The 22,984-nt window shown below is 48.8% G+C and overlaps 1 protein-coding gene across 1 annotated transcript; it reads right to left on the bottom strand.

Moving 5' to 3' along the window:
- Positions 1-4: 4 nt before the first annotated feature.
- Positions 5-19,029, bottom strand: TPM1 (tropomyosin 1). The gene is given in 10 exon segments (XM_033168003.1): positions 5-28; positions 3,417-3,495; positions 6,024-6,093; positions 6,607-6,669; positions 9,063-9,138; positions 9,467-9,537; positions 10,053-10,170; positions 11,971-12,010; positions 12,013-12,103; positions 18,880-19,029. Coding segments are annotated over 10 exon segments (747 nt in total). The 5' UTR covers positions 19,015-19,029; the 3' UTR covers positions 5-24.
- Between the last annotated feature and the right edge of the window lie 3,955 nt (positions 19,030-22,984).

Below are 22,984 nucleotides of genomic sequence, written 5' to 3'. Positions count from 1 at the left end.
TTTGGAGGAGTGAAGCAAAGACATTTATCTGCACAGAGGTAAAAGAAAGGAAATAAAAAAATGGCATCATGGATGGCATGGAAGCAGCAAGGGGGGGAGAGGGGCAGGACAGGAGAGAGGCAACAGGGCAGAGAAACAAAGCCTGCTTTGATCAGAGGGCTGCTCCTGCTGTAATTGCACATTTCACAGTTGGGGCTGTCAGCCCCCCCCCCAAACTGGGGTGGAGGGGTGGGGGCTGCCAGAGCCAACATTTTTCAGTACCTCCAAATGCTACACTCAGAACATGCCTTGCTCATCATGACAAATTTATGCAAATCTGCCAGGGGGAGGGGACTTTGAGCTCATGGGCCTCTTAACTGCACCCCCCCCCTTACACTTTAGAGCAGGGGTCCCCAAACTAAGGCCCGGGGGCCGGATGCGGCCATCAGCGTGTTTTTACATGAGTAGAATGTGTCCTTTTATTTAAAATGCATCTCTGGGTTATTTGTGGGGCCTGCCTGAGTAGAATGTGTCCTTTCACAGTGGTACCTCGGGTTACAGACGCTTCAGGTTACATACGCTTCAGGGTACATACTCTGCTAACCCAGAAATAGCCCTTCAGGTTAAGAACTTTGCTTCAGGATAAGAACAGAAATCGTGCTCTGGTGGTGCAGTGGCAGCGGCAGGTCCCATTAGCTAAAGTGGTGCTTCAGGTTAAGAACAGTTTCAGGTTAAGAACGGACCTCCGGAATGAATTAAGTACGTAACCAGAGGTACCACTGTATTTAAAATGCACCTCTGGGTTATTTGTGGGGCATAGTAATTCGTTCATTTCCCCCCCTTCAAAATATAGTCCAGCCCCCCCCCCAAGGTCTGAGAGACAGCGGACTGGCCCCCTGCAGAAGAAGTTTGCTGACCCCTGCTTTAGAGTGACTGAGGTGACAAAGACGACGATGGCCACTGTAAGAGGTACAGGGTTGGTTGGAGGCAAGAGGCCAATTGCCTCTACAAGCACTCTTGGCAGGCATTTCTTTTTAATATTCACAATTAATATTCACTTTCAAAACGTATACAAAAAACGGTGTTAAAAACATCTCTTTCTCCAGCTTGATTCAGAGTAACTCTTGGCACACACAATTCTAAGAGTCAATAGCAGCCTGGTGCTCTCCAGATGTTGTTGGACTCCAACTCCCATCAGCCCCATCCAGAATGGCCAATGGCCAGGAATAATGGGAGCTAAGAGCCTAACACCGCGGGGGGCAGACCAGGTTGGAGAAGGTTGGAAGACCCTCATTCACACACCTGCTATTTCAAGCCAGGCATATCCAACTTCCTCACCTGCCATTTCCAAATTCCATCTCAGGCAGGACCTGGAGAAAAAATCTCTACTTTCTCTAGCCAAAAAGGTTATTGTGTTAGTGTGCAATGTTCAGTCAATATGCAGAAATTTAAAAGTACTGAAATTTTGCAAAGAAGCTAGCCATGCAATTTGGGAAGGAGGTTGAGATTTCCCCTTCTGCTGTTTTTAAATAAGTTAGTAAATTTCTTGTTATGAGTTCTCAGTACAGGACAGTTGACTTCTGCTCAGCATTTCTTAAGACATTATAAAGCAAATCGACCCCACAGACTCAAACTCCCAGCAATTTCCACTATTTGTTTTTATCAATAAGGTGTTCTAAGACTCAGCTCTGCCGGTACATTATTTAACCAATTTCTATGCCTTTTTTTCCCTTTCCCTAACTAGGGAATACAGGAAATTATTTCAAAGAAACCTGCATTCCATCTTTAGGCCATGCCCAACCAGTGGGAAGCAGGCAGAGTTTGAAAGCAGCTCCCTTTGGCTGCTGGAATGCACCAATCCTAAGCCTCCAAGATCTCTCCAAAGAAATATGCTATATGGACTGGAACAAACTGCAAACTCATCTTGAGCTGAATTTTTTTTGGGGGGGGGTGTGAAAGGAAGCCAAGATCACCTGATCTCTCACTTTAAAACTCCTTGTTCTGAGAATCTGAAAAAATGGGAAGATGTCACTGTTCTCCTAGTGTCCAAGCAGAGGCCTATTATGGGAAATCTGCAAAGCAGGATCCCAGTGCAACACAGCAACTCACCCCACTAGTGATTTGTAGCAACTGGTACTCAAGAGGCATCCTGCTTCTGACAGTGGAGGTAGAACAAAGCCTTTGTGGCCTGATATCACCACCTTCTGTGGGAGCAAATTCCACTATGTGCTGCATGAAGGAGTATTTCCTTCTGTCTGTCCTGAATCTCCCAAGTGTCATTGGATGTCCCTGAGTGCTCCTGTTCAGCCCTTATTTCTCTTAAAGCAATATGCACCAAAGTCTGTCAACTGCACTGGACCTCTTGCATAGCAGGAATGCAGGAAATAGTAAAGCAAAATGATATTGAGAATCAGGATCCGGTAAGTGTGTGGCTGTTTTTAAAAGCAGGTGGACCGCAGGTAACCTTAAGTATGTTTACTAGGAAGTACACTCCACTGATTTCAACTGAGTTCATCTCCTAGCAGTGGAGGTTAGGAAGAAGAAGAAGAAGAAGAAGAGTTTGGATTTGATATCCCGCTTTTCACTACCCGAAGGAGTCTCAAAGCGGCTAACATTCTCCTTTCCCTTCCTCCCCCACAACAAACACTCTGTGAGGTGAGTGGGACTGAGAGACTTCAGAGAAGTGTGACTAGCCCAAGGTCACCCAGCAGCTGCATGTGGAGGAGTGCAGACACGAACCCGGTTCCCCAGATTACGAGTCTGCCGCTCTTAACCACTACACCAAACTGGCTCTCTAGGAATGCAACCGTAGAAAAATTACTAAATTTGGGAACAGAACTTTCGAAATGCTGCAACAGAAGAGAACTTGAAGGAGAAACACTCCAAAAAGGGTGTAGGGAGAGAGCAGGATGGACACACACTTAGGTAAAAATGAGCCTTGTAGGAATGTCAGATAAATTCATCAATCCAAGCATCAAACTTGCCCACTCTTTACTGCAATAGAAAAAGCTCAAAGGCCACTGAATTTCCCTCTCGCTGAATTTCCCTCTCGTTAAGAGAAGCTGGTAAGTTGCCCAGCAAAAAGAATTGCACTGGGTGGCTGGGGAACCTCACAGCTGATTGCCAATAATTTGCGTTATGAATTTGGCTGCCAGCCAATCTATTGCCGACTAGGAATGCCTTGTGCTGTATGAAACCACGGAACTGGCATGAAAGTTATTAGGAGACATTTAACAAACTCTCCAAGATTGGAGGCTTACTTTTATTTAAAATGTTTCCCCACCACCACCCTAGATGCTGCCATCAGACCACAGACATGGCAGCACCAGGCGTGCGGAGGCCAGCCCTGCACTAAAGAGTGAGCCAGTTCAACCTGCAAGGCTGCAGCGAGGCGCCTCAGGGGAAGAGAGCGCAGGCAGAAACAAGAGGCCAATTACATGGAAGTCATGTCGTTGAGAGCGTGATCCAGCTCCTCGCTGATGGCCTTGTACTTGAGTTTCTGAGCATACAACTCATCTGAGAGTCACCAAGGGGAAGGCGGAAGAAGTGTGAGGAGGAGGAGGAGGAGGCAGTGACCAAGGGTGATGTGGAATCAAAACACCGTCCGGAATCATGGCAGCCAGGAGGGGAGAGATGGAGGTGTGCGGAAGGCAGTGGCGTGTGGCACAGGAAAGGTGTGAGAGGGAGCAAAAGAAAACAGAGAGGAGTCAAATGGGTTCAAAAATAATTCAAGCAGTGGAGTTGCTAGATGTGGGTAGACATAATAACAATACAGCAAGAAAATGGTGGGAAACAAACATCGAAGTGATACTGCAAAAACTCTCCTAGATGCTAGCTTTCGACTAAACCTGGATAAAACTTGTTCCCACTTTTCTACATGCATTTGAGCTGTTCCATCTCTGCAGCCAAAAGTTGTACAGTTTAGACCAGCCTTCCCCAAGCCAATGCCCTCCAGATGCTTGGACTACAATTGATATCAGCTCCAGCATGATGCAACTGTGCTGGCTTGGGGGTGTCAAGAGTTGTAGTCCAAAACATCTGGAGGGCACCAGGTTGGAGAAGTCTGTGGCCTAGACACAGCTTGAAGCAGACGTCGTACAGCCCCACCTAAGGAAAGCTTTCCTACCAGGAGCACATTGGGGCACCAGCATTTCACCAGAGGGAACTTTTTTCTCTAGGACCTGTCAAAGTCCTTCTCTCTCCTACTGCTCCTTCCGATTCTGTCATTGCATCATGGCGCTTGAACTCTCGGACCTGGTGCCACTGTCACAGGGTCAGACAGCAGATTGGCTCAGCAGAAAGAACAGCGCTGGTGCCCAAGGAGCTCTGTAACCAAACTCCTCCTTTTCCCCGGAGATGTAGGCCCCTCAAGACCCCTTCTACCCTCTCCCTGTTGGAAGCACCAGAACACACAACCTGGCAAAGTCCATGTCCAAAACAATCTTCCAGTATAACAGCAGACAACCCCTTCCCACGCAGCAGTTCCCCACAGAATGAGAGCAGGGTCCTGCCTCACACCCCAGCAAGAACAGGAAGACTTGAGGGAAGGATCTCCAGCAACTACTTCCATTTCCCCAAGAGTTCAACCAACATAGAAGAAAATTCCAAGGACTTGTGAAGACCTTGGAAGCAAACGGTGCATCTAACTGCTAAACAGATGCTCCCCATTAACACACAAACAAGGCTTCAAATGTCGCTGACAGCGGAGTCAGTAGGTGCCACCAAATGGCTGCCTTGACCTTCATTCATCATCTCCATCAGGAAACTATGTCAACTTGCAACATTCCTAATGGGAGCAACTGCAATGCCTCCCTTGGCTGACATTTTCAGCCAGTGATCTTAAGGCACTCATAGCATTTCCTATCTGACTTGTTCATTTTCTACGGTGGAATATTCCAGAAGGACCAGGAGGAGGAGGAGGAGGAAGTAGGGTTCAATATTCAAGAGAATGAAGTCTTGAGACACCAAAGGGACAGAGGCAAAAGAGAAAGATGCAAAAGCAAAACCTTCTCTGTCTAAAGCCAGTTAGCAAACATTCTGAAGCTCCATTTTCAGTCAATTGTTATTCATCTGCCCTGTTCATGAGTTAAAGGTAAAAGTTAAAAGGTAAAGGGACCCCTGACCCTTAGGTCCAGTCGTGTCCGACTCTGGGGTTGTGGCGCTCATCTCGCGTTACTGGCCGAGGGAGCTGACATACAGCTTCCGGGTCTTGTGGCTAGCATGACTAAGCCGCTTCTGGCGAACCAGAGCAGCGCACGGAAACACCATTTACCTTCCCGCCAGAGTTGTACCTATTTATCTACTTGCACTTTGACGTGCTTTCGAACTACTAGGTGGGCAGGAGCTGGGACCGAGCAATGGGAACTCACCCCGTCACGGGGATTCGAACCGCCAACCTTCTGATCAGCAAGCCCTAGACTCTGTGGTTTAACCCACAGGGCCACCCACGTCCCTAAGGTAAAGGTTAAGTCCTGTCAAATCTGACGATGGGGTGCGGTGCTCATCTCACTTTCAGGCCAAGGGAGCTGGTGTTTGTCCACAGACAGTTTTTCCAGATCATGTGGCCAGCATGACTGAACTACTTCTTATTGTGACAGAGCGCATGGAAACGCCATTTACCTTCCCTCCACAGCAGTACCTATTTATTTACTCGCGCTGGTGTGCTTTTGAACTGCTAGGTTGGCGGGAGCTGGGACAGAGCAACAGGAGCTAACCCTGTCACACGGATTTGAACTGCTGACCTTCTGATCAGCAAGCCTGAGAGGCTCAGTGGTTTAGACCACAGCGCCACCTGTGTCCCCTCCTGTTCGTGAAAGGCATGTTCAGCCAGCAATCTTCCCCCCTCACCTAGTGGTCACTTCTGTTCCAGACGCAGTGATGCTAGGGAGGTCTCTCAACCTCTGCTGCCTGGCACTTATCCATGGCAGACGCTTACCAGTGTTGACCAAAAATTAGCAATTGTCCACTGTAAGTGCCCACTTCAAAGATGGAGTTTGCTGTCTCAGCCTTCTAGGTTAGCAAGGGATGAAAAGAAAGAAACGTACCTTCTAAGTCATCAATGCTCTTCTCCAGCTTAGTTACCGACCTCTCTGCAAACTCAGCTCGGGTCTCAGCCTGGAGGCCAAAGAAAACACACAAAGGCAAAGGTCAAAAACCACAAGGAAGGTATAGGGAAGCTTCTGCATTGTGCAAAGAGGCTGGGTGGCGGCAGCAGGAGAACCTTCCAAAACAGAGTGGGAAACCAGCTCCAAATACAACAATATAGCATTTTAATTATTTTTATTTATTCATGTTGCATACTGCCCTTCCTACCAAAGGAGCCCAGGGTAGCAATTACATTTATAGGTGACATCCAATTACATTATGCTCAGAGCAGAACTATTAAAATTTAAGGACCCAAAATCAATGGCCTAAAATTGGATGCGGCCCTCTGTTTTTTAGTACATGCAGACCATCAAGGACATTTTCTGATCAGAATGGAAGTTTCCCAAGAGCAGAACAAAGCTCTTGTGCCCTCCACTTGGGCAAGAGATAAGATTCCTCATGGTGTTTGGCCAAAATCTCTTAAAAGCTGCAGGGAAAAGAAGAGGGTTGGCTTCTGTCCTGAGGATACAGCGGCATTTTTACCTCTTTCAGTTTGTCAGTAAGGACCTTGATCTCCTCTTCATACTTGTCTTCCTTCTGCGAGTACTGTGGATTAAGCAGACCAATGGAAGGTCAACTGAGCAGACATGGGCAGCACTGAGGCGGCAACATCCAATATCTTTACAATCACAAGTTGAAAGACCACTAAAAATAACTGCATGAGAAGAAACCAGCAAAACTGCAATGCCCTGAGTAAGTGTTTAGATTTCATTGTGCAAGCCCAAGCAATAGCCCGTTGTTAAGCTAAATGCATTAACTGTGGGAAAAGCTTATAACAGAAATGGCCCTTCAAATATTGCTGGACTCCCATATCCCACCACCACTGACCATTAGTCACACTGCCTGGGTCACTGGCTCCCTGCCCTGGCTCAAACCATCTGTTTCTGCAGGACTGCACAATCTTTCTCATGCAGGGGGGACGGGACGGATCTGGACAGAGGTTTGCACTACAACACCGAACTCCTAACACAGGATGATTAAAAGATAGCCTATTGGGTTCCTTGTTCAGCTTCATAATGCTACAAGTTACATTTCACATTGAAGTCAGTCTGTTCTTGAAAGCATCCATTGCCGATTCTCAGAAATCCAGTGAAAGCTTTCATCTGGCAACAAGTGACTGTTGATGCAGAGGTTTATCATCATCATCATAAATCCACTTTTTTAGAATAAGAAATCCACTTTGCAACCCTAAACAAAACTGTTATTATACTGTTTTTATTATTTAATTGATCTACAGAATGCTTTTACTGTTCTGTTTTACTGTAGGTCTGAGTAGAGAGAGCAGTGCTTTGCTTGCAGATCTCAAGTTCAATCCCTGGCACCTCTCAGTTAAACAGATCTCAAAACAGCAGAACGTGGAAAGGTGCTTCTCTGCCCAAGACTTGACAGCAGCCCTCTGGGCACAGCTAGGTAGAGGAGAGTCATTTGAGAAAGCTTCGAAACCCATCCAATCTGTATTGTATTCACTGCAAGTATCACCTTGGGAGCTTTGGGTGATTAAGGCCACATTCACACCATAAATTAAAAGTGCAATGATACCACTTTAAATGGTCCTGGCTCACCCCAAAGAATTCTGGGAGTTGTAGTTTGTTAAAGGTGCTGAGAGTTGCTGGGATACTTCTATTCCCCTGCACAGAGCTACAATTTCCAGAGCTCCCTGTGAAGAGGGATTATTAAACCACTCAAGGAATTGTAGTTTCAGGAGGGAAACAAGGGTGCTGAGAGTAGTTGGGAGACACCCCTAACAAACTGCAGCTCCCAGATTTCTCTGAAGGAAGTCACAACTGTTTAAAGCAGTACCCTAGTGCTTTTAATTGTATGGTGTGAATGTGGCCTTAGAAACGTCAGAAATAAGTGGCAAGTAAAATATTTATATAAAAAGAGTACTTGGGAAGTAAATTCTCCACTGGAGGCAACAGGACTTACTTCACAATAAACATTCTGAGAAGTGGCTTGGAAAGCCCATCATGAAACATTTGCACCTTTCGCAGCTAGACCATACCTTTTCTGCCTGAGCTTCCAGCGACCTCAGGTTGTTGGTCACAGTTTTCAACTCCTCTTCAAGTTCAGCACATTTGCTATTATTTTGGAATGGAGGGAGGAAAGGGACGAAGAGGAAGAACAGTCATGGGGGGGGGGGAGAGGAGGGAGGGAAAGAGAGGGGAAGAAAAGATAGAGAAAAATGAAAACTGAATCTCAGAGCTTAAGAAAGGGCCTTGAAAGAAGCTGAACCCACTTGAGATCAAAGAGATAAATTAATCGCAGAACCCAAAGTTGCTTTGAAAGACTCCAAAATATCGTCCACAGATCTGCTATGCTACTGGGGCATCACACACGTGCTCTGGGTTGGGTGAGCCAAGGGTCCCTGGTGGAAAGGCCCCCAAACGAACACTGCCACATTTCAGCAGGGCCAAAATGGCAATTTTCAAACTGTTTGCAGAGCTGCAACAACCTTCTGTCTGGATTTTCCATGGAATTCTCTTTCTGCACTCAGGAGACAATGCAGATGTGACTTGTACAAGCACAACTGTGGGTTTTAAAATAGCCAGGTTTATTCAGAATTATTTATTTTGCCAACGCCAGATGTTTTGGACTAAGGCTCCCAACAACCCAAGCGGCAGTTGTAGCCCAAAACACCTGATGGCTGACTTAACCAAAACTCTTCAACCAGCCCAAGAGGTTCAGCTTCTTCTTTGGGCTTGATCAGCTACAAAAAAGGTTAAGCACACACCTGTGCACACACACACACACGCCAGCATCCACACCAGAGACGAGAGAAAGCAAACACAGGAGAGGAAGGAGAAGGATGAAGGGGAGATCCAGCCACTACTGCTAAAAGGCATCTAACTAGAAGGTCAGGGTAGCCAGGAGATTTGGGTGGCAGCTTAAAAAACCTGATCATTCGGTTCACAGATACATAGGTATGTTGTCTCCAGTACCTTCTCCTCAGCAGCCATTAATGCTTTCAACGTTTGATCCATTATCCTTAACTGTTCCTCCAGCTGTCGGGCTTGGCTGTTAGTGAACACATGAAAATGCACAAGAGCCATTCACAAAACAATCCGTGTGCGAGTAAAAAAGCATGCAGTGACCCAGACCAAATTAAGAGAGGCCCCCAGAGGAAACGATTCAGACACCACAGAAGCGCACACGAGACGTACGCAGGCGCAACGACACCCACACACACTCAGGAGTGCCGAGGCATGCAGCAGACCCCCGCAGCTGCCGCTGGAAGATAGCCAGTCACCGTCCCGCACCAGACACTCACGTACTGCGACATAAATCACACTTGCCGCACGGACCCCAGAGCCTTTTTTTTAATCGGCCAGGTGGTGGCCCCTACCTTTCTGACAGTTCAGCCCGCTCCTCCGCACGCTCCAGGTCGCTCTCAATGATCACCAGCTTACGAGCAACCTATAGCAATGGGGAAAGCAGAAGGAGTGGGGAGGCTCAGGGCCCATAAGCAAGATGGAGACTGCGATGGAGAATCCTCACCCAACAACATCCGGAGGGCAACGGGTCAGGGGAGGTTGTGCCAAGTAACTGTGCTGCCCGTACTTGAGACACCACAGCAGGGAGGTGGGAGAGGGAGACCATTTCAGAAGGCAGGAAGCCAAAGTCAAGTCCCCAGCTTCAGGAGGTGGTGTACAGCTCCCAGCGATCCTGCCCTTGTGAAATTTCAGCACACTCTCTCAACCGCTTGCTAGGCAAAAGGCATCACTTTCATGCCCCCCTCTTGTGGGCTTCCTCCACAAAGCTTCTGCGCTCAGATCCTCACTGTTAACAGGATGGCTGTCTCTCAGTGGGTCATCCTGCCACCCCATGCCTTCTGCAGAGCATCTCACGTCTCCCAACTCATTGGTCCTCCATGGAAACAGAAGACAAACCGAACAGCCTCCCAAGGGGCCCGGCTGCGCTCAAGTACTCACCTCTTCATACTTGCGGTCAGCGTCCTCAGCAATGTGTTTGGCCTCCTTGAGTTGGATCTCCTGGATCTCCATCTTCTCCTCATCCTTCAGGGCTCTGCTCTCAATGACCTTCATTCCTCTGGAAGGCAGAAATTACAAGGGTTGGAAAACAGCTAGCTACTGAAGGCCCATTTGTGTCTCGACGATCCTGCTCCCCAAAAAAAGTTATTTCTGTGACCTGTATGCAAATCAGCATGGCCTCTCTGATTTTCCCTAATTTATGCTTCCTTGGATAGTCCTGGGATATAAAGCACCTGCCTCCAACCCGCTGGAAATCTTCTGCAGCCATCTCTCTGGCTAGGGAACTTTCAATAATTTTAAAACACTATTAAGGACTAGAAACTTTCCACAAGTGCCTTCATCACCCTTCCTCACTGGTGGGCTGAAATTTTGTTTCCCCCCAGCTCACTGCACTTTGGGGTACCAAAATTAAACTTCAAGGCAGTCCAACTGTCTAGTACATGTATGGCTGCCACTCACTCGTATGGGAAAGAACAATTCGGTGCCACCCTTCCATGCTTGGCAGCGACTGGCTCAGGCTCCGCTCACAAATACTTTGCAGGGATGTAAAAGGGCACAAACTCCCCTTCAAAACACACAGCCACTTACAACAACAAGCTATTTGCTAGTTTGTGTGTTTTTTAGTTTTTTAGCCAGTGTTCAGGGAATTCCCATTTGCACCGGGGGAGGGGGCATTCTGAGGCACTGTCTGCATCAACAGGACTGTGTAAGCCAGCCCCACGCCCTTCTGGGGCTGAAAATCGTGTGTGCGGGCCAGTGGTCATGTGTGCCTCAAATACACACGAAGGGGGAATGTGGAGAAATTTAATAAAATAATACCCTGGTGGACTGGGCCCCATGTCAGAGAGTGTGTGTGTGTGTGCGCGCATGTACCGTATTTTTCGCTCCATAGGGTGCACCGGACCATAGGGCACACCTCGTTTTTAGAGGAGGAAACAAGAATTTTTTTTTCTGGTTTTCCTCCTCTAAAAGCCCTGTTTTTTTGAGGATCAGCTAAAAGTTTTGCAGCTTTTTTTGCAAAGGGGGAAAAGCCCCATTTTTATGGGGTTCAACTCACATTTCTGCAGCTTCTAAAGGAAAGGGAGCCTTTTCTACAGTTTCCAGACAGATAATCTAATCAGCCAGTCACATGTTGCTGGGGAAACAAACAACCTCCCTCTGCAGCACATTGAACAATGGAGGCCTGGGCAAGGGGGCAGGGCTGAAAGGGAGCCGGGGACTCTCATCTCTCTCCCGATCTCTTGCTGATCAGCTGCTGAGTGGGGTCCTTTCAACGCACCCTTTTCTCTTTGTAAAATAAAAAGCATGATCCTTTTTTGGCCCCTGGGCAATTTAGCTCCAGGGACCACCATTCGCTCCATAAGACGCACAGATATTTCCCCTTACTTTTTAGAAGGGAAAGTGTGTGTCTTATGGGACGAAAAATACGGTATGTATGCTTGTGACCACATTCACACCATACAGTTGAAGCACAATGATACCACTTTAAAAGGTCATGGCCTCCCCCCCCCCCAAGAATTCTGGGAGCTGTAGTTTGTTGAGGGTTCTGAGAGCAGTCTGGAGATCCCTATTCCCCTCAGAGAGCTACAGTTCCCAGAATGGTTTAACAATCCCTCTTCTCGGGGAACTCTGGGAGGGTATGGACGTGTGAAGATGCCATTCAGGTGCCCCTTCCTAGGTGCCCTCTTGCCAAGATATGCTATGCATTAGGGCACGTGGCCCAACACAGCGGAGGCTAAAAGGCAGACCAGGCCACAACAGAGCTGCTATACTCCTGCCTCCCAACTGAGGGTTTTTTTTTTAAGAGATTGGACAACAGTTGGAGGGAGAGCCCCCCCCCCCCAAGGTTTATCCCCACCTTTCGCTCTCATCTGCTGCCTTCTCAGCCTCCTCCAGTTCTGCAAGGCTGTTGCCAGGCGCTCCTGGGCACGATCCAGCTCTTCCTCTACCAGTTGGATACGCCTGTTCAGAGAAGCCACATCGCTCTCAGCCTGCGGAGAAAGGAAAACGCCGTGACTTTTGAGGGAGCCGAAAGAGGTGGTTGGAAAGAACACTGTGAAGAGGAAAGGAGACTTCGGCCAGCTTCCCCCCAACCTGGTGTCCTTCAGGTGTTTTGGACTACAACTCCCAGAGCTGCAAGTCTGAAACATCTGAAGGGTGCCAGGCTGGGGGAAGCAAAACGGAAACAAAATAGGGGAAAGAAAGTGGTGTTTTGAGGGGGTAAGCAGAGAATAAGCAACCAATTCTTAAAGTAGGGTTCTTTAAAAAAAGCAGACTGTGGCCATGTGTGTCCCCATCCCCACTTGCCTAATCTGTTAGAATATTCCAGAACTCTTTCCTTTTCATGCGAGTTACTTCATGATATACCCCAGGAAGCCTGATCCTTCACTCACTGAGGGATCAAGAGCTACTTTCACTTGTCGACAGTCAAAGGAAACGGATCCCCGCCCAATCTTTCAGAGTTACAACATCAAGGAACTACATGGGTCTTATAGATCAAGGGCAAGAACATGAAGGGTGGGGGGACGAGGCCCAGCAACTGCCCTTTACAGATGTGCTGCCCTGGGTGCAACTCCTCCTCCTGCTTCCGGAATTGAGCTCAAACGTGGCCAACACAGCCCCCTCTGTATGTTCCCCAACTCCCACCATCCTCAATGACAGGCCGTGCTGGCTGGGGCAGATAGGAGTTGTGGATCCAACAACTTCTAGAGGGCACCGTGTTGGCTACCCTCATTCCAGATTGTAAACTTCTTGGGGCAGAGAGCTGTCTTCTCCTTTGCAACCGCCTGACATACTTCCAGACTTTTTGCTCAAATCATGGGAGTAAGGACGGAAATGCATTTCCCCCATGAAAAGCTCTGGGGTCTCTGCAGGGCATAAGCAGCCATGGGAGTTTCTGGGAGCCCTGGGCATGACCCAAAGAGACGGCTCAGACTCCTGGCTGCTTCTCCAGGGCTGAGCTGATGCTGAATCCTCAGTCGAGTCAGCAAGAGAAAAAACCACAGCGCACAGGGGAAGTGGCATGCACTCTCAGATCCTGTGTGCCAGAAAGGGCACCATTCAGCAGCTCCAACCCAACTTGTGGTGGCCCACGTGCCAAATATGATCCTATCGGGGAGGGGGAAAGAGTTAAATACTTTTTATACAACTTCTCAAGGGACGCCTTATTTTACAAGGAATGTCATTCCCTACAATGTTTATTCTAACATGAAATATGAGCAAACCAGACTCCCTAATTTTAAATACCGTATTTTCCAGCGTATAAGACGACTGGGCGTATAAGACGACCGCCAACTTTTCCAGTTAAAATGTAAAGTTTGAGATATACTCGACCGCAGATTCTCCACCAGGCGTATAAGATGACCCCCGACTTTTGAGAAGATTTTCCGGATTAAAAAGTAGTCTTATACGCCAGAATATACAGTACTTCCACAGGTTCACAGCACAACCCCTCTACATGTCGACTTTGGTGGAAACTCCACTGTGTGCAACAGAGCTTACTCACAAGGAAGTGTGTTTAGGATTGCAACCTAAGCCACATTTTCATGCTCTTCTGCAAACTCAGTTGCTGTGGTTTTTGATCCAAAAAGCCTCACTATTGCTTAGGATCACCACCGGTGCAAAAAGATCAGGAACAATACAAGTTTCTGGAAGTCAAAAGGGCAACGCCACATTTCAATGCACTGAACTCCTGTTCACTTGGGTGGGGGCCTGCACACAACAACTTCCTGGGCTGAAGCAGAGTCCATGAGTGCCTTCCACTGCTCTGCTCTGTTCCTCAAGACCAGTGTTTTTTCAACCTTTTTGGGCAAAGGCACACTTGTTTCATGAAAAAAAATCACGAGGCACACCACCATTAGAAAATGTTAAAAAATTTAACTCTGTGCCTATATTGACTATATATAAAGTAATTCTCTTGAATTTTTCAATTTTTCCCACGGCACACCAGGCAACATCTCGCGGCACACTAGTGTGCCGCGGAACAGTGGTTGAAAAACACTGCTCAAGACACACTGCTGAGAGCCGAGGCTCTCAGTGTTACAGTACTTCCATCTCTGGGGAGGGGAAAACTGGCAAAACAACCCTGGTCTCAAGTGCGGAAAAAACCGATTAGGCGGCCTAGTTAATAATTACATCAAAACTGATCTCAACCCAATTGCAGCCTGCAGTGATTAAAGGTCAGTATCCCACTTCCTGTTCCCAAGGCAGAAAAAAGTTTCCCTGAAAGGCCCAAAATTATGGCCTTGCTTCCCCCCCCCCCTTCTCCCCTCTTTCTGCAAAGCAGGGCTTTCCCTTATATGGTAAAGAAAAGTACCCATGACACCAGAGGGGCACTCCCAGGGCTAGCCGATAAACACAAGTTTCTGGTCAGTGTTTGCTCATAGTTTCACTATGAGAAGACCAGGGATTAATGATTGCTGCTGGGCTTGACAGCAACTATTTCCTTCCCCCTCCAAAACAATATAAAAAATTTAAAAAATTCCTTCCAGTAGCACCAACTAAGTTTGTTCTTGGTATGAGCTTTCATGTGCATGCACACTTCTTCAGATAGGCTGAAGGCCTGAATTGCAAAACCATCTAAGTCAGGGATGGGGAAAACTGGACCCAAAGTCCCAGCAGGCAGCATGGCCAATGGTCAGAGACGGCAGGAGTTGGGAGTCCTGCTCCATCTAGAGCCCCCATCCCCAAGCAGCCCTGGCTTCAGGTTTCCCCTGCCCCCCCCTTCTCATCCCTGCCTCCCTGTGCTTTGCATGGAGATCAAGCAAACAAGTGGGTCACGTGCCATTAAGTCAAGCGTCCGCCCCACACTGCATCTGCCCAACTAAATGTTTGCTGCAGAGAAAAGGGCAGGATTGCTGGATTTTGATAACAGACAACCATCCTTCTTGCACCCAGGGTGGGGCGCCAAATCCCAGCAGGCAAACAGGAACAGCAATGAAGGCCCCACCTGCCCTATACACTTAAAGCATCCCTTTTAATGGCCATGGCTCCCCCAAAGAACCATGGGAGCTGTAGTTTGTTAAGGGTGCTGAGAGTTGTAAGCAGGCCCCCATTCCCAAGAGAACTACAGCTCCCAGAGTTCCCCGAGAAGAGGGATTGTTAAACCACTCTGGGAACTGTAGCTCTGTGAGGGGAACGGGGGCTCTCCTAACACTTCTCAGTAGCCTTAACAACTACAAGTTCCCAGGACCCTTTGAGAGAAGTGGTGGTGTTTAAAGTGGCATCGCAGTGCTTGAAATGGAGGCGGGAGGAGCTGCTGCATCCTGAACACGTTGTTGCAGGTGGCACTTTTCTTTTAGCTTGCGTCTTTAAAAATAAATAAAAAAATCAAGTCCTGATCCGAAACACCTGTATGGCTACCCTATGCATAGCAGCCATGTGAAAACAAACTCAGCCTTGTAGCAAAGGAAACCGGATTCAAAGATGTTCAAAGATGTTTTTCTAAAAAAATTGGTACCAACATCAATATGCGTATTTACTTATAAGTCAAGGGAGATTATTCCCATGTAAACGAACACAGGATCCCAGCTTGAATGAAGCTGGTTAGCAATGCTCAGGAAAGTTGCCCATCACCCAGGCGTCCATGATGTCTGAATCACCAGCTGCACCTGCTCAAGGTGAACCTTTTGCAGGTGAATCTCAGACAGCATGCTGGAGAATTTGCAGCCCAGACAGCACAGCCACACACTAACAACCTGGGTGAAGGGAATGTTGCACCACAAGCAGGGCAGGAAAGTGCACAAGCCAGGGTCTTTTTCAATAGTAATGATGGCTAAATGGAATCTCCATGCTCTGCGGCAATGCATCTTTGAAGTGCCACTTTCTGGGGAGCAACAGCATCAGAGTCCTACCTCCTTGTGGACCCCCAGGAAGTTGGGTACCACAGGAAACAGGATGATAGCTAGAGAAGCCTTTAAGGGCTGATCCAGAAGGGCTCTCTCATGGGTGGCATACGCAGAAAGTGACAAGGGAGTTTTGTCTTTCATTAAATACCAAAGAGCAAGAGTCACAATCCAAAAGAAACTGGGTGGTTGCGGGAGAGTTTTGTCATTTTAAGTACATTGTTAACCTGCAGAATTATCTGCCACAGGGAGCTGTGGTGTCGAGTAGCAAAGCCATTCCTTACATCTCAGGAAAGGACACAACAAGAGGCGGGAGATATTCTCCCAAATGAGAAGATCAGGGCAGGAGCAATGACCCCAGATGTTGCCAGGAGATCCCAACACCCAGCAAACCTGGCAGCCTGCATGGCCAGGGTTCAGGGAAGGTGGAGAGCAGTATTCTTGCAGTATCTGGAGGGCAAATGTTTGGCTGAGCAATTCACCTGGCAGGCAAAAAGGAATCCCATGGGGTCATGAATGGTCTGGCCTCAGGCCCCATCAGCCCACTTCATTGGCTACCAGAAAGTGAGGGGGATGTTTTCTATACCAGCACCAATCATGCCCCAATCGCTCTGCAGAAGGCTTTTATTACTACTGCTATTTTTTGCTAGCCTGATAAGAAACTGGTAGGACAGATGTTTCCATTCTGTAGGAGGAGGAGGCCATTCGATGGGCCGTTGTGAGAAACGGATGCAGGGCCAGAAGGGTCTTTGGCCTGATCCAGCAAAACTATTCTTATGTTCTTTAATCTGATCCAAGCGGCAGGACTCTTCTGAAGTTCGTTGAGAAAGGACTCTAGTCCGGGGTGCGGAACATCCTTCAAATGTTGCCCAACTACAACTCCCATCATCCCTGACCTTGCTGAAGACTGCAGCTGATGGAGGAATGGAATCCAACAACTTAAGGAGGGCCAAAGGGTCGTCACCCCTCCTCTAGTCAACAAATTTGCACAGGTATAGCACACAATGTTGTGTTGCACCGAATACTGTGACCCTGTAATTAGGAACATTCCAAAATGAATGTTCAGCTCCCTTTTGAGGCTGGGTGCAGTGCAATATGTGCACGGAGGTGGGTGGTCTCTCCTTCATTGGGGTTGGATGGCCACCTATATCAGTGATTCTTTAGCTATGGGTCCTGCATTGTGGGGGGTTGGAGTGGATGCCTCTCGAAGTCTATGAATCAGAGTGAGAAGGGACCCCAAGGGTCATCTAGAGTCTAACCCCCCTGCAATGCAGGATCTTTTGGCCAACGTGGGGCTCGAACCCACAACCCATTCTATGATTCTAAGTGGCAACAGCTGTGAAAGGCACGGAGAGGGACACACACACATGAATGAACCATCACTTTCTACTTTGGGAGCAAACATTTCTATGATTCTATAGGAACGCTTTGATGGTGTTTCCTGCTTGGCAGGGGGTTGGACTGGATGGCCCTTGTGGTCTCTTCCAACTCTGTGATTCTATGATTCTATGGGTTTAGCCAGGAATTATTACAGTGGGGGCAGGCTTTTGTTGCAGGGGCAGAACCAATATATCTGCAATGAAATTGGTCAGTTAGTTATTTATATTTATTTACTTGATGGGGGGTGCAGGCCCCCCACCCCCCTGGCTACACCCATGGGAGCAAATCCCCCAACATTTTAAAGAGAAAAGTTAATATGGTGCAGAGGACAGAACGCTGGGTTTAAGTTGGGGAGGAATTCAAGTCTCTGCTTAGCTTTCAAGCTTTCTGGTTTATGTTGACCAAGTCTCTGAGCCTCACCTACCCCCCCCCCAAAGTTAGGGAAGGGCCCTAACTCAAAGAAGGAAAGGGCAGAAGCTCAGCAGAACAGCCCCTTCTTAGGAAGCTGATGGTTCCAAGTTCGATCCTTAGCAGGCCCAGGCAGAGCTGGGAAAACCTCCTGCGCAAATCCCTTGAGAGCCCTTTTAGCCAATACTGAAGCCAAGATGCTCCAATGGTCCCACTTGGCATCAGGCAAATTTCCGGGTAGGATATGAGGCTAGCATGCTAATTTCTGCTGCTTACAAGGGAGGCCGGATAAACCGGAATCAAAGCCTGCACATTAATGCATGTCCTTCACAACCATGCTGTTTTGCACGGATTTTTTGACTCCGTTAAAAAAAGTAAACACTTAGAAACCCCTCCCTGTGCCCAGAGCCCCGCCCTCTTCATCGCAGAGGTGTAAAGGTGGGTTTTGCGCTACCCCGAATTCAGATTTTCCGGGGCAGGTGGTGGAGACCTGCCCCTTGCGCCACGACGCGCAAAGCAATCCTCAACGGTAACTCACTCTAGCTATACTTCCTCTCCAAGCCTGAGCCCAAAGCAACTCCTGCAAGGCTCTCATCGGCCTCGGGCGAAGACGCACCGCGCCAGGCTCCCCTTACATCTCGCTTCTTGCGGGGAACTTTCGAAAAGCGCCGCCTTTGTTCGACGAGGCGAGGCCATTGCAGCATCCCCGGTAGCCCCCTTTGTCTCCCGAGGAAGCTTTTGGGAGACAGGCTACGGGGCGTGCCTTGCAAAGCGCGAAGGACACAAGGCCCGCGGCGGAGAACGGACAGCCAAGGAGGGAGACGGGGCCCCCTCTTGTCTCTGGGATGGAAGGGCAATGGAGGAGCTGCCGACTCCAAGCAGGGCTCCCTAGGTCCCTCCTTGCTAGAAATCCGAGACGGGAGCGGGAAAGAAAAAAAGACCCCCTTTTCGCGCTCTGCGTCTCACCGGTTCCCAGGCCTTGCTGGGCAGCACCGCGAGCTGCATCGGGGGCTCCCGGCGAAGCGCGCGAGGCTCCCCCGACGGCCCCAGCTACGCCGCCAAAGGCGCAAGAAGGGCGGCGCCGCCCTTGGAAATGCGGCGCCCGACGCGATGCTCGGGGGATGGCCGCCGCCTACCTGTTCGCGCAGCGCCCGCTCCTCGTCGAGCTCCCGCTGGAGCCGGCCAGCCCTTTCCTCGGCGCCGTCCGCCTGCTCTTGCAGGCTCCGGATCTTCCGACGCACGGCCTCCAGCGAGCTGAGCCCCGCCGCCATGGGCACCGCAGGAGAGGAAGGCGAGCTAGCAAGAAGGGAAGCGGGCCACAGCCGACCGGCAAGCAGCGCGGCAGAAGGCAAGAAGGCAAGGCAGCGCCCACCGCCGGCTCCGGCTCCTCCCGCCTCGCCACCTCCGGAAGTCCGCTTTCCCCTCCCCGCCAGCTTCCACCTGCGCCGCCAGGAGACGCCGCGTCTCGGCCCGTAGCCGCGCCCTGCCTTGCCGTTGGCTGCATGGACGCTAGGAGCCCCAGAGACGCCCTTACTCGCAAGTAAGCCGCAATCGTTTCAAGGCTGCTTGTTCAGCGCCTGAAGAACTGCTCAAGCCCAACCAGCATCACTGAGATCTGCGGGACTTCCTCCGGATGAAATGCGCTAAGGATGGCGCTGCGTAATTCCTAGCCAAAGTTATATGTGGAGACCTCCGCCCCTTTTACACTGTTAGTTTGGAAGTAAACTTCTCCCCTTATTAAAAAAAATTAATCAATAAAATATATATCCAGCTTGATTGTAATAAAACCAGTGGAATTCATTTCCTAGAATTCTTTGGGAGTGAGCCCAGCTCCAGTTCGAAGCAGTGAAATTTGCTACTGAGTAAGCATGCCAACCTAGCAGTTCAAAAGCATGTCAAAGCGCAAGTAGATAAATAGGTACCACTCCTGCGGGAAGGTAAACGGTGTTTCCTGCACTGCTCTGGTTCGCCAGAAGCGGCTTAGTCATGCTGGCCACATGACCCGGAAGCTGTCTGCGGACAAACGCCAGCTCCCTCGGCCTATAGAGTGAGATGAGCGCCGCAATCCCAGAGTCGTCCGTGACTGGACCTAATGGTTAGGGTACCTTTACCTTTAAGCATGTCCATGATCAGGTTGCATACAGACACAGTTCCTCACATATTTTTTTTTTTTTTTGCAAGGCCCACAAAATCTTAGAAAACACTTCTGGGATCATGGTATGTGATCTGCTTTTGATTTCCTCTGCATAAGAGTACCCAAATATTTCCCCAGTGCATGGCCCTGAAGAGACAGGCAACCTCTGGACTGTACCACAGGTCAAGCTCGCATGAGGATACTCTTTCACACACTTCAAATCCTTGCATGAATAAATCTAGCATGTCAAGGTTATGCCTTAGCCTTTTTTCATGGGCATACTAGCTATCTAGATGTTTTTGTATCAGTGGTGGAATGTATTAACCAAGTAAATATATTAACCATTTTTGCACATGGAGGAACAATCCTGTCCTGAGACCCCTCCCTTGCTACCTGAAGTGGAATAGCCCTGACACAAGATGAGAGAACTTGGTATTGAATGCAGCTGGATCTCGCATTTCCCAAGGTGCAGCCCACTGACCCACAAGACTCTTGCTTGGGGAGATGGGGGTGCCCAGCAAGGAAGGGTCACTTGGCCTTGTTGTTCCTGTGCTGTGGTGGACCCCAGGAAGCAGCTTTGTCCCAGGCCTGTTCTCCCCTGCCTCAGCCTCTCCTATTTGTACTAAAACAAAATGTCCTGGGTGAGAGGTCTGGGGGCTTGCTGCAGCAGAAAAAGGGGAGGGTGGAAGTGAATAGACACTTTCCAGAAAAGGTGCACAAGTGCCACCTGGTGGTCAAAGATTTGCAGTACTTCCAAGGTGGGGTTGTGCTCCCAGGGTCAGATGCTTTGACTCAAAGTGATATACTACAGCAGGGGTCCCCAAACTACGGCCCGCACGAGCCAATTATCTGGCCCCTCTGTGGGTCGGCGCGGCACTGGAAATAGTTTTTGCACATGTGTCATTTCCAGTGCACCTCCGGGCCTGCGGAGGCCTGTGTGTACGTGCACAAGCTATTTCCGGTGCCGCACCACGCCAGAAGTGCGCTGGAAATGATGCCTGCGCATGCGCACAAGCTATTTCTGGTGCCGCGCCATGCCGGAAAAAGCGAGTGTGCGCGCTCCCCCGCCCTCCAGCCCGCTGTGCGATCGGCGCAAGAGGAACCAGCCCAAGGCTAGGTAAGTTTGGGGACCCCTGTACTACAGCAACATTTCCTGGCTTAAAACCATCTAAAGAGTTGAGCCAGCTGTCACAATAGCACCGTAGGAAGTAGTTACAGGGACTGAGCTGCTACAGATCCAGCATAATGTTTAGCAGGCTACCTAGCAAGAGTCAGATATGCAAAAACAAGACTAGACTCCCACCAACATCGATTGTGAAAGGCCACCATAACAAAGCAAATGAAATGGAAGGACATGAGAATGAAAGGTGCTTGTCTATGTTTCTGGAAACCATTATGGGAGATACGCAGTACAATCTTATGCATATCTATTCAGAAGCAAATCCTGTTGTGTCTGATGGCTATTACTCCTCAGTCTGGAAGGGCTGGAGCTCAGTGGTTTTCCATGCAGATGGCCCCAGGTTCAATCCCTGGCATCGCCAGGTACAGCTTTGGGATTTCTATTGTCTGAAACCCTGGAGAACTGTTGCCAGTTAGTGTAGAGACAATACTGAGGTAGATGGACTAAGGGTGTGATTGAGTACAAAGCTGCTTAGGTTTTTAGGATTGTAGGCATAATGCCACTTAGCATTTGCTGGCATTCAAATAATTTCACAGGCCTTATCTCACCCAATCCTCACAAGAGTCCTGCAAGGTAGACCAATATTATTACCATCTCCATATTGGTTTATGTTTGCAGGGGAGGCTTAGAGAACTTGCATGAATTCTGAAAAGTACGCTCGTTCAAGATACCAGCATACAGAATTGTGGCGTCTGTGCAACTCTAGTTGTGTTCAGTGGGGGAAGGGGACTTTACTTCCTTCTATTTGGGAAAGAGCAAAGAGGTTTTAAATTGGCTCTGAACATGCTTGTGTTATAATGCAAATGGAATGGAAAGATTGTGCCCCGCCCCTGAGAAAACAGGAAGGGGGAAGGAGCAGGACTTGCTGGGCTAGAGAAAGCTAGGAAGAATACTGGCTGAATGTCAAACCAGAGAATCGCCTTGAGTTGAACACTCCAGAGTCCAGAGTCATTCTAGGATAGGGGGCGCTTAGTGACAGCAGGATGCTAAAGTGCTGTCCAAATACTCCAGATATCTCCAAGGAGTTTTACAGTAACAAGGCACAGGGTGATTATTGGCACCTCCAGGGGTGGAGGACAGGTGAAGGGCGGCAGAGGAGAGGACTTATGACATTACCATTCCTTCTGATTGCAGAACCAAGTGGCTAATTATTCTAAAAGGATGCCTTTTGTAACTGACTCCAAATGGCTGGTTTTGGGGGTTTGGTAAAAAAAATGAGAGCGGATCCTAAAGCCTGCCAACTCCTGATCTCGTCCAGTACTGCTGTCTTTGACTGGCAACAGCTTGTCAGCGTCTCAGGCAAGGAACCTTTAAAGGAGGCTTTGCCAGTCTGGTGCCCAGCTGGCTGGCGTTGATGGGAGTTTTAGTTCAATCACCAAACTTCTACATGCAAAAACCAGGGAAGTCCGCCATTGAGCTACGGGCTTCTCTTTTTCTGTTCCCCCATAGGGAGTGGTTTCCTCACTCCTACCTTATCTACTGATATGAGCTATGCCGAAGGTTAGCCAGGGTTTCCATTTGACTAGGATTTGCAACTTCAGTTAAACTTTGGTTTCAAATCTTGGTCAGATGAGTCGCCAAGTTGGGTGTGGTGGGTGTTGGCCTGTGGCAGAACCAGCTCCTCCTCAGTCCTGGTTTAAGCACGACACCAGGTGCAGGTATATTTAAAACCCAGTAATTCAACAACCTACCTGGCTGGGATTGAGCACTTAGCATCTACAGAAACTTCTGCCAGGTTTTCAGCCCCAACCAGGTGCGTTGTCTCTGGTGACTGTGTGAACAGGAGGACACCAGGAATCCAATCTGTAGCATGTGGCTCTGGGCACTTAGCTGTTTCTACATGTAGATGTTTCTGCTTTTAAACACACACACACAGCTTCATATTTAAACGAGCTTTCCAATGGTTTGCGTTAAAATGCCCTTTTAA

This window comes from Lacerta agilis, chromosome 13 (genome assembly GCF_009819535.1).
Source record: "Lacerta agilis isolate rLacAgi1 chromosome 13, rLacAgi1.pri, whole genome shotgun sequence".
NCBI classification, from domain to species: Eukaryota; Metazoa; Chordata; class Lepidosauria; order Squamata; family Lacertidae; genus Lacerta; species Lacerta agilis.
This window is presented reverse-complemented; position numbering and strand designations above follow the sequence as displayed.